General features: G+C 49.6%; 1 protein-coding gene across 8 annotated transcripts in view; it reads left to right on the forward strand.

The window, feature by feature from the left end:
- The window catches only part of LOC140479590 (uncharacterized protein KIAA1614-like), a 102,327-nt gene extending 87,082 nt beyond the window's left edge, over positions 1-15,245 (forward strand). Inside the window, exons 8-10 of one of the 8 annotated variants that reach the window (XM_072573406.1) lie at positions 2,500-2,618; positions 9,098-9,300; positions 13,864-15,244. In XM_072573406.1, coding sequence (XP_072429507.1) covers positions 2,500-2,618; positions 9,098-9,300; positions 13,864-14,069 — 528 coding nt within the window. In that variant the 3' untranslated portion in view covers positions 14,070-15,244. Of the gene's footprint in view, positions 1-279; positions 1,165-2,499; positions 2,619-9,097; positions 9,301-13,863 lie in introns of those variants that run through there. The other 7 variants (XM_072573405.1, XM_072573407.1, XM_072573408.1 and 4 more) reach the window with 7 other exon arrangements.
- The last annotated feature ends 706 nt before the right edge of the window (positions 15,246-15,951 follow it).

The raw sequence follows: 15,951 nt of genomic DNA on the forward strand, positions 1-15,951 counted from the left end.
TTACCCACACTGATATAAGGTGGACTCTTCTACTCTCTGTTACAAAATCACTGATGGCGGAGCAGAAACTTATTAGTCTCAAAACTGACGGGCTATAATTCTCAGGAAAGGTTGAACCAGGATTGGGTGGAGGGTTTTTTTTAATCCTGAGATATGGTTCAGGCAGAGGGACTGTAAACATGACTGGGAGATACAGGGGTTGAGGTGGGGTTTTGATATGATTGATTTATTGTCGTCACATGTACCTAAGTACAGTGAAAAGTTTTGTTTTGCATGCAGTGCAGACAGATCATACATACAAAGATCATCGGATGATTGAACAGAGTGAAAAATACGAAGTTACAGCTGCAAAGAAGGTGCACAAAAAGCAAGATCAACGTTAGATTTGAAATTTAAGAGGTTTCAGAAGTTTAATAACAGTGGGGAAGAAGCTGTTCTTGAACCTGTTGGTACATGTGTTTTAAGAGTTTGTATCTCCTGCCTGATGGCAGAGGTTGGATGAGATTATAACTGCGGTGGGAGGGGTCTTTTATGATGCTAGCTGCTTTCCCGAGGTAGCGGGAAGTATAGATGGAGTCAATGGATGGAAATTTGGCTTGTGTGCTGGTCTGGGATGTGTTCACTACTCTCTGTAGTTTCTTGCGGTCCTGGGCAGAGCGGTTGCCATAACAAGATGCATCCAAATAGAATGCTTTCTGTGGCGCATCGATGAAAGTTGGTGAGAGTCTTTATGGACGTTCCAAATTCCCGAGGAAGAAGACACTTTGATATGCCTTTGTGACTGTCGCATCAACTTAGGACGGATTACTGTGTAAGAGCAAGTCAATGGGTCTGATTGGAAATCTCAGCCAAAGGGGACATCATCAGCACATGGGCCAAATGGTCCCTTTTCTGTGTTGTACGGTTCAAATTGAATTGGACGCTGAGGAAATGTAAGTTTGCAGATGACAGTAGGATAGATGGAGGGACAGGTAATGTGGGAGAAGCAGGGAGTCTGCAGAAAGACTTGGACAGGCCAGGAGAGTGGGTATAGAAGTGGCAGATGGAGTGCAATGTGGGAAAGAGTGAGGTAGTGCACTTTGGTAGGAAGAGTAAGAGGTGTAGGCTATTTTTTAAATGGTAAAAACAATGACTGCAGATGCTGGAAACCAGATTCTGGATTAGTGGTGCTGGAAGAGCACAGCAGTTCAGGCAGCATCCACGGAGCTTCGAAATCGACGTTTCGGGCAAAAGCCCTTCATCAGGAACAAAGGCAGTGAGCCTGAAGCTTCAGGCTCACTGCCTTTATTCCTGATGAAGGGCTTTTGCCCGAAACGTCGATTTCGAAGCTCCTTGGATGCTGCCTGAACTGCTGTGCTCTTCCAGCACCACTAATCCAGAATATATTTTCTAAATGGGGAAAGGCTTTGGAAATTGAAGCACAAAAGGACATAGGTGATTCAGGACTCTCTTAAGGTGAACATGTAGTTGGCATTCATTACAAGAGGGCTAGAATACAAGAGCAGAGATGTGGTGTTGAGGCTGTTTAAGGCTCTGGCCAGACTGCATTTGGAATATCTAATGGACGTGCTGGCTTTGGAGGAGGTCCACAGCAGGTTTGCAATAATGATTCCGGGGATGAAGGGCTTGTCACATGAGGAGATGTTGTGGCCTCTGGGTCTGGACTCGATGGAATTTAAAAGGATGAGGGTGGGGGCGATCTGATTGAAACTTACCAAGAGGCCTGGATTGAGTGGACGTAGAGGAGATGTTTCCCGAGGAGAAGCGATGAGGACGTGAGGGCACGGTGTCAGAGTGAAGGGACGACCCTTTAGAACTGAGCTGAGGAGGAATTTCTTCAGCCACAGGACGGTTAAGTATGGAATTTCTTGCTACAGAGGGGTGTGGAGGCCACATCTTTGGGTGCATTTAAGGCAGAGATTTATAAGGGAATCAATGATAACCAGGAGAAGGCAGGAGAATGGGGTTGAAGTACATATCAGTCATAATGGAATGGTGGATTAGACTCATTGGGGTCTTCTAACCTATCGTCTAAATCCAAGAGTAACTGAAGGTGTTTAACTGAGAAGGGGTTAGAGGGAGACTAGTGGAGAAAATTTGGTTTCGATTTTAGAACGGTGCTCGATACCCATAGAAACTCATGGAGGCCCCCCAGGATTCTGACGGGAATGGGGATTACTGGCAGTAGATGGGAGTGATGTTCCTTCACCAAGTGGCTGTGTTGTGTAGTAGAGAACCGAAGCCTCCTGGTTGCTTGGTGCTTGGTAATGGTGTCAGGGGGTTGGCTCTGACCTTTGAACCTGTTTTTGCGTTGAAGGACTAATAATCCCGTGGGACTCGAGGGTAAGGGGTGGTGGAGATTTCACTGACAATCCATTAGATCTTATTGATGAGGCTGTTCCTCTCTGTGTGTGTGCTTGTAACCAGAGGTAAGAGTTTTAATGCCAACATGACACGTGCATGGGATGGGTTCAGAGCAGTTCTGTCATCTTCTACTAGGTATCCCCATTGGCTTACCTGAGGAAAGCTGTGTCCTTCCAATCTCTTCACCCTCAGGTGAGAAGAAATCACTCCAGTTCCTACCTGGTGGAGGAGGTGCCGCCTGGATTGGGAAACAGGTAGGGTTGATGCTGAGGAACACTGACTGTGGGACAGGCCAGGATGAAGGATAAGCCTTTGAGGATTTCGTCCTTGCTGTCAAATCCCTCTGTACCTTTTTTTGCCCACCCGCCTCCCCTCTGCCATCTCCAAAAGCCCACCACCAACCCCTGCCGGGATCTCGGAACTCTGTCGATGAAGAAACGCTGGATAAATAGGCTGGGACTTTTTTCATCGGAGCATAGGAAGTTGAGATGGAAGTGAGGACTGCAGATGCTGGAGATCAGAGTCAAAAGGTGTGGTGCTGGAAAAGCGCAGTAGGTCAGGCAGCATCCGAGGAGCAGGAAAATCGACGTTTCGGGCAATTTGCCCTTCATCAGGAATGACCGTCATCAGGAACCACACGAAAGCCATTCCTGATGAAGGACTTGTACCCGAAATGTCGATTTCCCTGCTCCTCGGATGCTGCCTGACCTGCCGTGCTTTTCCAGCACCAGGCATAGGAACCTTATAGAGGTTTATAAAATCATGAGGGCATAGATAGGGTGAATGGTAGGTGTTTTTTTTTTCCCTAGGGTGGCGCATTTCCAGACGAGGGAGCGTATTTTTCAGCTGAGAGCGATTTTAAAAAGACGTGAGGGGCAACATGTGTGAAAAGAATGGCCTGAGGAAGTGATGGATCTGGGTACGGTTACACTGTTTGTAAGATACTTCAGTGAGTACATGAACAGAAAAGGTTTGGGAGGGATATGGGCCAGGAGCAGGCAGGTGGGACTAATTCAGTTTGGGATTATGGTCGGCACAGACTGTTTGGAACAAAGGGTCTGTTCCCGTGCTGTATGACTCTAAGTGCTGTGACCCCCATTACAGGGAGGTAGGTTGGCATCAAAACCCACGAGAGGGTAGTGGAGGGCAATATGCCCACCTGTTTGGATCGCAGTGACTGAGGATGTTCCCCCATGGCCCACAGCCAGACAAGAGGTTGAATTTGGCACCTTCTAGCCTTGTTTACCCAGCTTTAACTTACCCAGCCAGACATTTCATTTACCGTCATCCCTCCGGCCATCTGTCCTCGGCACCACCTACCAGTACATTGCCACCCCTCGGCAGCTCTTTTCAGTAGCAATTATGGGTCCTAGCATTACCCGGTTCCCCCTGCAGCTTTGAGGGTAGAAGGTGAGTTAGCAGGTTATCAAAAGAGGGAGAATTGATTTTCAGCTTTAAACTGAGGTGTATGTAGTTATCCAGACGGTAAAACTGGTTTAAAATAAGCCCCATAATACTTGGAAATTAGTATTCTGGTGGTACTGGAGCTCAATTTAAGAACACGAGGTAAGTTAAAGGGGATGTTTTGTCCTGGTATTTTGGGAGTCAGGAGTTTCTGGGTTAAGATCTCACACTGCAGATTTGGGTATTAGATCCAGGCGGAAGCTGCATTGTTGGAGATGCAGGGATTTTAGCTCTAAGTGGGTATTAAAAAGTGTAAAAGATATTTTCTAATTAAATTGTCCAGAGATAATACGCCACACCTCTGGAGCAGCTGGAACTTGACACTACCACCATATCATAAAAGCGCTGTGAGTTAAGGTTGTGGGCAAAGAGTGCTCATGGAAAGCACCTCGGATTCCAAACGTAGTTCTGGGGGGTGCTCATTATCAACAGAACTCCTACACACAATGAAACAGCAAGCCCCAACACCACCTTCTGTATGGGATTGGGGACATTCAGTAAATAACAGTAATCTCCAGAAGAGCTACAGATTTAGAACAGGTTATAGAGACCATAAGACATAGGAGTGGAAGTAAGGCCATTCAGCCCATCGAGTCATGGCTGATGGGCATTTCAACACCACTTATCCGCACTCTCCCCGTATCAATCTCTGCCTTGAAGACATTTAACGCCTGGCCTCCACTGCGCTCCATCATCACTGACCTTCTGACAGTGCGGCCCTCCCTCAGTACTGACCCTCTGACAGTGCGGCCCTCCCTCAGTACTGACCCTCTGACAGTATGGCCCTCCCTGAGTACTGACCCTCTAACAGTGTGGCACTCCCTCAGTACTGACCCTCTGACAGTGTGGCCCTCCCTCAGCACTGACCCTCCGACAGTGCGGCCCTCCCTCAGTACTGAACCTCCGACAGTGCGGCACTCCCTCAGTACTGACCCTCTGACAATGGGACTCACCCTCAGTAATAACCTTCCGACAGTGCGGCCCTCCCTGAGAACTGACCCTCAGACAGTATGGTCCTCCCTGAGTACTGACCCTCTGACAATGCGGCACTCCCTCAGTACTGACCGTGACAGTGCGGCCCTCCATCAGTACTGACCCTCTGACAGTGCGGCCCGCCCTAAGTACTGACCCTCTGACAGTGCGGCCCGCCCTCAGTACTGACCCTCTGACAGTGCGGCCCGCCCTCAGTACTGACCCTCCGACAGTGCGGCACTCCCTCAGTACTGACCCTCTAACAGTGCGGCCCGCCCTCAGTACTGGCCCTCTGACAGTGCTGCACTCCCTCAGTACTGACCCTGTGACAATGTGGCCCTCCCTCAGTACTGACCCTCTGACAGTGCTGCACTCCCTCAGTACTGACCCTGTGATAATGCGGCCCTCCCTGAGTACTGACCCTCTGACAGTATGGCCCTCCCTGAGTACTGACCCTGTGACGGTACGGCACTCCCTCAGTACTGACCCTCTGACAGTGTGGCACTCCCTCAGTACTGACTCTCCAACAGTGCGGCCCTCCCTGAGTACTGACCTCCGACAGTGTGGCACTCCCTCAGTACTGACCCTCTGACAGTGCAGCACTCCCTCAGTACTGACCCTCTGACTGTGCGGCACTCCCTCAGTACTGACCCTCTGACAGTGCGGCACTCCCTCAGGACTGACCCTCTGACAGTGAGGCATTCCCTCAGGACTGACCCTCTGACAATGCAGCACTCCCTCAGTACTCACCCTCTGACAGTGCGGCCCTCCCTCAGTACTGACCCTGTGACAGTGCGGCCCTCCCTCAGTACTCATCCTCTGACAGTGCGGCCCTCCCTCAGTACTGACCCTGTGACAGTGCGGCCCTCCCTCAGTACTGACCCTCTGACAGTGTGGCCCTCCCTCAGTACTGACCCTCTGACAGTGTGGCACTCTCTCAGTACTGACCCTCTGACAGTGTGGCACTCTCTCAGTACTGACATTCTGTTAGTGCAGTTCTTCTTGAGTACTGACCCTCTGACAGTGTGGCACTCCTTCAGTACTGACCCTCTGACAGTGCGGCAGTCCCTCAGTACTGACCCTCTGACAGTGCAGCACTCCCTCAGAACTGACCCTCCGACAGTGCAGCACTCCCTCAGTAATAACCTTCCGACAGTGCGGCCCTCCCTGAGAACTGACCCTCTGACAGTATGGTCCTCCCTGAGTACTGACCCTCTGACAATGCGGCACTCCCTCAGTACTGACCGTGACAGTGCGGCCCTCCATCAGTACTGACCCTCTGACAGTGCGGCCCGCCCTAAGTACTGACCCTCTGACAGTGCGGCCCGCCCTCAGTACTGACCCTCTGACAGTGCGGCCCGCCCTCAGTACTGACCCTCCGACAGTGCGGCACTCCCTCAGTACTGACCCTCTGACAGTGCTGCACTCCCTCAGTACTGACCCTGTGACAATGTGGCCCTCCCTCAGTACTGACCCTCTGACAGTGCTGCACTCCCTCAGTACTGACCCTGTGATAATGCGGCCCTCCCTGAGTACTGACCCTCTGACAGTATGGCCCTCCCTGAGTACTGACCCTGTGACGGTACGGCACTCCCTCAGTACTGACCCTCTGACAGTGTGGCACTCCCTCAGTACTGACTCTCCAACAGTGCGGCCCTCCCTGAGTACTGACCTCCGACAGTGTGGCACTCCCTCAGTACTGACCCTCTGACAGTGCAGCACTCCCTCAGTACTGACCCTCTGACAGTGCGGCACTCCCTCAGTACTGACCCTCTGACAGTGCGGCACTCCCTCAGGACTGACCCTCTGACAGTGAGGCATTCCCTCAGGACTGACCCTCTGACAATGCAGCACTCCTTCAGTACTGACCCTCCGACAGTGCGGCACTCCCTCTGTACTGACCCTCTGACAGTGAGGCACTCCCTCAGTACTCACCCTCTGACAGTGCGGCCTTCCCTCAGTACTCATCCTCTGACAGTGCGGCCCTCCCTCAGTACTGACCCTGTGACAGTGCGGCCCTCCCTCAGTACTGACCCTCTGACAGTGTGGCCCTCCCTCAGTACTGACCCTCTGACAGTGTGGCCCTCCCTCAGTACTGACCCTCTGACAGTGCTGCACTCCCTCAGTACTGACCCTCTCACGGTGCTGCACTCCCTCAGTACTGACCCTCTGACAGAGTGGCACTCTCTCAGTACTGACCCTCTGACAGTGTGGCCCTCCCTCAGTACTGACCCTCTGACAGTGTGGCACTCTCTCAGTACTGACCCTCTGACAGTGTGGCACTCTCTCAGTACTGACATTCTGTTAGTGCAGTTCTTCTTGAGTACTGACCCTCTGACAGTGTGGCACTCCTTCAGTACTGACCCTCTGACAGTGCGGCAGTCCCTCAGTACTGACCCTCTGACAGTGCAGCACTCCCTCAGAACTGACCCTCCGACAGTGCAGCACTCCCTCAGTACTGACCCTCTGACGGTGCGGCACTCCCTCAGTACTGACCCTGTGACAGTGAGGCACTCCCTCAGTACTGACCCTCCGACAGTGTGGCACTCCCTGAGTACTGTCCCTCTGACAGTATGGCCCTCCCTCAGTACTGACCCTCTGACGGTGCTGCATTCCCTCAGTACAGACCCTCTAACCATGCTGCACTCCCTCAGTACTGACCCTCTGACAGTGCAGCACTCCCTCAGTACTGACCCTCTGACAGTGCAGCACTCCCTCAGTACTGACCCTCTGACAGTGTGGCACTCCTTCAGTACTGACCCTCTGACAGTGAGGCACTCCCTCAGTACTCACCCTCTGACAGTGCGGCACTCCCTCAGCACTGACCCTCTGACAGTGCAGCACTCCCTCAGTACTGACCCTCCGACAGTGCGGCACTCCCTCAGTACTGACCCTCTGATGGTGCGGCACTCCCTCAGTACTGATCCTTTGATAGTGCGGGACTCCCTTAGTACTGACCCTTTGACAGTGCAGCACTCCCTCAGTACTGACCCTGTGACAGTGAGGCACTCCCTCAGTACTGATCCTCTGAGCATTGCAGTGTACTCTCAGCCTGTATGATGTGCTCTGGAGCACTGACTCATCAAAGACCAAGCCATATCAGGTCACAACTGGGCTTACATGCTGTACCATCTCTGCTGACTGATTTGACCAGTTGTTAGTGTTAGCCTCACTGGGGAATTGATCATCTCTCAGACCTTCCACGTGTTCCCTGGAGATCCCAAAGAGAGAGCTCAGGTCATAGAATCGTACAGCACGGAAACAGATGTTTCAGTCCAACCAGTCCACGCCAACTAGATAGCCTTTGTTAATCTAGTCCCATTTGCTAGTATTTGGCCCACATCCCTCTAAACCCTTCCTATTCATATAATCATCCAGAAGCCTTTTAAATGTTGCAATTGTACCAGCCTCCACCACTTCCTCTGGCAGCTCATTCCACACACGCGCCACCCTCTGTGTGAAAAGGTTGCCCCTCAAATCCCTTTTAAATGTTCCCCCTTTGACCTTAAACCTATGCCGTCTCTTTTTGGACTCCCATAGCCTGGGGAAAACACCTTGTCTATTTACCCTATCCATGTTCCTTGGGATTTTATAAACTGCTATAAGATCATTCCTCAGCCTCCTATGCTCCAGGGAAAATAGCCCCAGTCTATTCAGCCTCTCCCAGTAGCTCAAAATCTCCAGTTCCAGCAACATCCTTGTAACTCTTTTCCTTTCAAGTTTCACAACATCCTTACTATGGAAGGGAGACCAGAATTGTTCACACTATTGTAAAAGTAGCGTGACCAATGTTTTATACAGCCACAACATGACGTCCCAACTCCTATACACAGTGCACTGACCAGTGAAGGCAAATCCCTACTCCACTATCCTGGAAAGCGTACCAAATGCCTTCTTCACTACCCTATCTACCTGCGACTCCACTTTCAAGGAACTATGAACCTGCACTCCAAGGTCTCTTTGTTCAGCAACACTCCCCAGGACCCTACCATTAAGTGTACAAGTCCTGCCCTGGTTTGCCTTACCAAAATGCAACATCTCACATTTATCTCAATTAAACTCCACCTGCCACTCCACGACCCATCTGATCATGGTCCCGTTGTACTCTGAGATAACCTTCTTCACTGTCCAGTGTGACTGGGCGTGCCACAGATGTGCTGCTGTGGGTCCCAGTGCTGTAGAATTGGCACCATTGGGTGGGTCTGTCTGACAACAGACTGTTGCAGTGTTGGGTGGGGGGAGGTGTATCTCCACGGGACGTTGAGGTGGTGACCGGCTGTGTGTGTGCTTTGTTCAGATGTCTTCCATTTCCTGTTGACAGTGAGGCCCAGACTCGCTGCAGCCCAGGGACGGCTCTCCATGGAGGTGATCTTGCCCCACCCAGACACCCAAGGCTGGTGGGCCAAGTGACGCAGACATTTGCTAATGCCAGCTTCATGCTTGAACTCTCCAAACCAGCAGGGGCGCTGTTTGGGTTTCACATCTCCAGACTGAGTGGCCGTAAGTACTGCAGTTCCATCCTCCTGACTGTCTGAGGACTCCCTGGTTATAGGAGCTGTGAATGGCCTGGTATTTGTCTGTCTGTGTGTGTGTGTGTGTGTGTGGGGGATGGAGAGGAGGCTTTGGAGGGGGTGGGGGTGGAATTGGATCCCATTCCATCGCTGTAACCTCACTGGGAAATCATGCGCACCTTTGAACAGAGGGACAGGGAAGGAAATAGTGAGGTCTGCAGATGCTGGAGATCAAAGTCGAGGGTGTGTTGCTGGAAAAGCACAGCAGGTCAGGCAGCATCCGAGGAGCAGGAGAATCGATGTTTCGGGCCTGAGCCCTTCATCAGGAAAGAAGGATAGGGAAGGTCACTCAGCCCCTCTAGTCCATTCGGGACATACACACTCGAGGTTGTGAGGGAGAACACTCGGGAGATTTGGGACTGAGGGCCCCAGTCCCTCAGACTCCCTAGTTATGCTGTGGCACACACACACCATTCCCACCCTCCAGTGTCTATCAGTCCCTGGGTACATGGTCTGATTTCTGCCATCTCCTACACCCCCACATTCAGTGGGTAGGGCCCCTTTGGTCCGATCTCACGGACTTCAGGGAGTCACTTTGAAAGGAACGCAAGTCCTTCATTCGCAACCACAGTGCCAAGCTCTGAACCCCCAACTCACCTCACTTGAGGAAGGATATACAGGCTTGGGAGGCGGTGCAGAGGAGGTTCACCAACTTGATTTTGGAGATGACGGGGTTACCCTATGAGGAGAGGTTGAGTCACCTGGGACTGCACTCGCTAGAATTTAGAAGGTTGAGAGGGGATCTTATAGAAACATATAAAACTATGAAAGGGATACTTAAGATAAAGGCAGGCAAGTTGTTTCTGCTGTGAGACTAGGATTGGGGGGAGTAGATTTAGGACAGAGATGAGGAACAGAGATGAGGACCAACTGCTTTTCCCAGAGAGTAGTGAATCGATGGAATTCTCAGGATGGATTTAGATTAGATTACATTACAGTGTGGAAACAGGCCCTTCGGCCCAACAAGTCCACACCGACCCGCCAAAGCGCAACCCACCCATACCCCTTACCTAACACTACGGGCAATTTAGCATGGCCAATTCACCTGACCTGCACATCTTTGGAGTGTGGGAGGAAACTGGAGCACCCGGAGGAAACCCACACAGACACGGGGAGAACGTGCAAACTCCACACAGTCAGTCGCCTGAGGCGGGAATTGAACCCGGGTCTCTGGCGCTGTGAGGCAACAGTGCTAACCACTGTGCCACCGTGCTGCCCACCATTTCTGTGCCCAAGGAAGCTGTAGAGGAAACGTTATTAAATATTTTCAAGACACCATTGGATGGGCTTTTGCATTAATTAAGGGTTAATGGGGATAGTGCAGGTAGGAGGGGCTGAGACGATGGATAGATCAGCCATGATCTTAATGAATGGTGGAGCAGGCTTGATGGGCCAAATGGCCTACTCCTACTTCTATTACTGTGAAACTATGAAACCTGGGCCTTCTTGGCAATCTGTATAAAAAGAAGGCTTTTAAGTATCAGGTCTACAGCTGTGCAGAGCCCATGCTCATGGTTTTAAACAACACATTTCTCAAATTCACCAAATATCCTCAGACAGCATCTTAGAAAGCCACAATGCCAACTGAAGACAGTCCATGTCTTGATAGACTGGTATCAGTTGGTAAATTTAGCAAGAATAACACCTCTGCAAACATCCATGAGGTAAATAATGTATTGTGCTTATTTAGAGGGTGTTGATCGAATGAGGCATTTGGCCAAGACACCCCCTGAAGACTTTTTTCCCCTGTTTTCCCAGTAATGTGATAGGAACCTGTGTCTCCCAGCGATGTGAAGATCATGTCATGATTCCCTCATCACTGTCTAACTTTGTAATGCAACAAGTAATTCAGGAACAATATTCTATTTGGTATGCGTTTCTGGTCGCCCAGCTATAGAAAGGATATTATTAAACTAGAAAGCGTGCAGAAAAGATTTAATAGGATGCTCTCTGGACTGGAAGGTTTGAGTTATAAGGAGAAGCTAGATAGGTTGGGGAGTTTTTTTCTCCCTGAGTTTAGGAGTCTGAGGGGCAACCTTGTAGAGGTCTATAAAATCATGAGAGGCAGAGATAAGGAGATAGCCAACAGCTCTTCTCCATGGTAGAGGAGGCTAAAACTAGAGGTTTAAGGTGCGAGGGGAAAGTTACAAAAGGATCCAGAGGGGCACTTGTTTCACACACAGGGTGGTGGGAGTCTGCAACGGGCTGCCAGAGGTAGTGGTGGAGGCAAGTACAATTTTGTCATTTAAGAAACATTTGGACAGGTACATGGATGGGCTAGGTATTGGAGGGATGTGGACCAAATGCAGGCAAATGGGACTAGGTTAATTGTGAAAACTGGGCTGCATGGACAGGTTGGGCCGAAAGGGCTACACCCATGCTGTAGACCTCTGCGACTCCAGTATGAGCAATCTATTCTTCTCCTTGTCGATCTGTCCTTATTTCCAGGGTTAGGCCATCAGATTGATCCACCCTGAAGGACTCGTCACTGCCTCCTGCAGGTCAGCTGACCTGGAGACTCTCTCACTCTTACTGCCTGCCTCCGGGGGGGTATTGGGGCTACTTAGTCACCCTGTTCCAGGGGTTACATTACAAACAACTGGTCCTAAGGTGAAGCACGAACCCCTGGTTTCTGGCCTAGAGGTAGGGATGTGCCACAAGATCTTTTCGCTTATCCTTGCGACCCTTAAAACCTGTTTCCATTTAGATTTGTTCTTCCCTGCCAGGCTCTCATTACATTGTTATACCCATTATCACTGTCCATTTCAAGCACATCTACCAAACAGCACCCACTCCAAGCGATGCAGATTAGTAAATGAACTTTGGCCTGATTTTTGCCAGCAAGGCTGGTAAGCTCACGATGGGAAAGCTCCTGACTAACCACATGAGAAACTCACCCAAATGGCAAGGTCCTCTCTCTGGGAGAGGAAGTGGGTTAGAGGATGGAGTCAGGCTGAGGGGTAGGGGGGGTGTTTGTCGGGGATGGAATGGTGATTAAAAGGCCCGACTTGGTACATCTCAGACTTTGTTGAAAGTATTTTGTTCAATGTCAGGTCTTCTGGCCCTTATTCATAGAGTCATACAGCCACACAGTGGAAACAGACCCTTCAATCCAACTTCTCCATGCTGACCAGGAATGCTAAACTGAACTAGTCCCATGTGCTTGCATTTGACCCATATACACCTCTAAACCTTTCCTGTTCAAGTACCTGTCCTAATATCTTTTTAATGTAACTTTACCCACCTCTATCAATTCCTCTGGCTGGTCATTCCATACACGCACTGCCCTTTGCATGAAACAGTTATCCCTCAGATGCCTCACCCTGTCATGCCCTCACTTACTCACCATGCCCCATCCATGCAAAACTTGTGTGTATCCACCCACCACTCTTTGCCTTATACTCTCCATGCCAGCTCACCCAATGTCCACCATGGACAGACTTTAGGAACCATGTTGAATTGAAATAAATAGGTGGCACAGTGGCTCAGTGGTTAGCACTGTTGCGTCACAGCACCAAGGATCCAGGTTCAATCCCAGCCTTGGGCGACTGTCTGTTTGGAGTTTGCACATTCTCCCCGTGTCTGTGTGGGTTTCCTCCGGTTTCCTCCCACAGCCCAAAGATGTGCAGGTCAGGTGAATTGGCCATGCTAAATGGCCCAAAGTGCTAGGTGCATTAGTCAGAGAGAAATGGGTCTGGGTGGGTTATTTGTCGGTGTGGACTGGTTGGGCCGAAGAGCCTGTTTCCACACTTTAGGGAATCTAATCTAAAATGAAACTCCGAATGTGCGCTACAGCCTTTATCCTATTCTTGAAAGCCCAATTCAGATATTGAAACCCCCTCAAAAATTATTCCTTTATAAAAAAAAAGAACAGATCAGTATTCATAATCACACATCAAAGATAGCCAATCCTTTCATAGCCACTTTGAGCCACAAATCAATGTAGGACCCCTGCTGTGATGATGGTGAGCTGTAGCAAGCAGTCAATGGAAGTAGTTGGAATGGTTTCATCATTGAAACTGCCATCATACTTCCCAGTAACATTGTAACTTCGGGAGCAGATTTCTTTTTCAACCCACGGTGGCACAGGCAGCCTTTTTAGTTGATTTTTAAGGGGCTGATTTAACAGACCCTTATCTACCCTGCAAGAGCATTTTCAATGACTCGCAATACTTGGAACTCTCTCACGCTGCACTGTGGTCCTTGCTGCAGTGAAATTACACTGAGATGAAATTGCACTGAGTTCAGCTGGGGTCTGCTGAGTTTGGATTTCCCTCATAGAGTCTCAGAGGTGTACACGTGGGAGTCACACTTCTTCCTCCCAAAAGAAATGGAATGTTGGAAATGCGGGCGGCATTTCAGGATCCGTGTCCCATCCACTTTTTTCTGGATAGTGCTGGAACCTCCGTTAAACCCTGTGAAAATCGAGGCCTTTGATCTGCCCGGTTTTTACCATGTTAATTTGTGTGCTTTTCTTTCCTCCTTCCTCTAGGTATATTCATTCACCAGATGGCAGACCGGAATGCGGAGAAACTGTACGCTGGATTGCTGGAAGTGGGCGATGAGATTTTGGAGGTGAATGGAGAAAGTGTTGAAGGTCTGAGCTTCAGTGAGGTGAACAGCCTGATGCTAAGGCACAGCACAGTCTCCATTTGGGTCAGAAGGCGCAGTGGAACCAGACAGCCACAGGAACAGTAATGGCCATTGGCCTGGATTCACAAACACTCGAGCTGTCCGTTCAAAGCACTTTCGGGACTTACACACACTCCAACACTTACCATCCTGAGTCCTTGTGCTCAGAACATAGGCATGGGACTGTAACAAGCTGCCATTTGGGTGCCCTATCAAAGACTGGGGCCCCTGTATGTTTACACACAATGTTACTGGGAAGGATGAGGCAGCTTCAACATCGAAACCATTCCAACTGTATCTGCTGCTTTCCACAACCTATTGTTGTCTCAGTGGGGATCCTACATTCATATTGATGTTAAGCATCCTTGTCGCACATAGCTTTGTCCTGTGTGACATGTTGAAGTTCCTCACTGAGATATTTACTCTTCCCAAATTCTTATGGGCTGGAACCTTCCTCAATATCTGATTGGCTGGATAGTCCCGCTGGCCCTCAGTATTGATCTACACCTTCACATTCTGCAGGAATGAGGCTTTATTTTTAAATTCATTCGGACTGATTCTTTGACCTCCAAACCAAGCTATTTATTCCCTGGTGTCGAGGCGGGGAGGGGGGGTGGTGATTAATGAGCCAGCTAACTGAGAACCACAAACACAGAATGAGCCAGTTTATACTTGCTCGTAAACTACACAAAGGTGGACATGAATGATAAAATAAACTAGGGATGTGTGACTGGACCAAGGCAATATGGTCTCGCCCTGTCAGAAAGTGACATCCAAATACTAGCAAACCATCACTGGGTCAGCCTTTTTAAACTAAAAGGACTCTTCGGTTTTATTTCCTGACCCAACAGCAGCGACAGTTTCAGTGGCTTCATCATGGGAACGGCCTTATCCTTGCCAGTAATCATTTTGAAATATTCAACACAGAAACAAAACTTGTGAAATAAATTTGCTATTTATTTAACAGCAGCGGCCACAGACTTATGTTGTTTGATAGGGAAGACCGAAATGCACGTGTACAACAGTAAAATGCCACAGATGTTGAAAATCTGGACTATGTACAGAACAAAGTGAACGCGCCTGTCAGGTTGTGGCAACATCTGTTGAGTGAGAAGCAGAATTAACTGTGTTGTGCTGAAGGCTCGTCATCCTGAAACATTGATTCTGTTTCCCCACCCTCCACGGATGCTACCTGAACCTTTCCAACATTTCCTGCTAGAATTGCATTTGTATAGCTACTTTCAGAGTTTCACGTCCCCCATTCCTCACCGAAAGGGATAACTCAGTATTGTGTAAAGTTTTAAAATCGACATAAAACCTGCTTCTATGCTCTTTTATCCTCCACTCCATTCCCCGCTGTTCACTGGTGCGGGGGAATTCTATGGGCGAATTTGACTTTGTTTAACTGGACCCTGAAGGTTTCAAACTATGAACTGTGTGGAAAGCAGTCTCGGTACACAGAGTCATTGAGCGTGGAAATAGGCCCTTCGGTCTAACCAGTCCATGCCCGCCATAATCCCAAACCAAACTAGTCCCACCTGCCTGCTCTTGGCCAATATCCCTTCAAACATTTCCTCGTCATATACTTATCCAAATATCTTTTAAACATTGTAACTGTACTCACATCAGCCACTTCCTCTGGAAGGTCATTCCAAACACAAACCACTCTGTAAAATAAATTGCACCTCGTCCTTTTTTAGTTCTTTCCTCTCACCTTAAAAATATGCTCCTTAGTCGTGAAATACCCCCCCCCCCCCACCCCCCCCTCCACCGCCCTTGGGAAAAGACACCTGCCAATCATCTTATCTCTGCCCCCTATGATTTTATAAACCTCTATAAGGTCACCCCTGAACCCCCTAAGCTCCAGTGGAGAAACACCCCAGCTTATCCAGCCTCTCCTTATAACTCAAATCTTCCATCCCCAGCAACATCCTGGTAAAATCCCTTC

Source organism: Chiloscyllium punctatum, chromosome 7 (genome assembly GCF_047496795.1).
Source record: "Chiloscyllium punctatum isolate Juve2018m chromosome 7, sChiPun1.3, whole genome shotgun sequence".
Classification (NCBI taxonomy): Eukaryota; Metazoa; Chordata; class Chondrichthyes; order Orectolobiformes; family Hemiscylliidae; genus Chiloscyllium; species Chiloscyllium punctatum.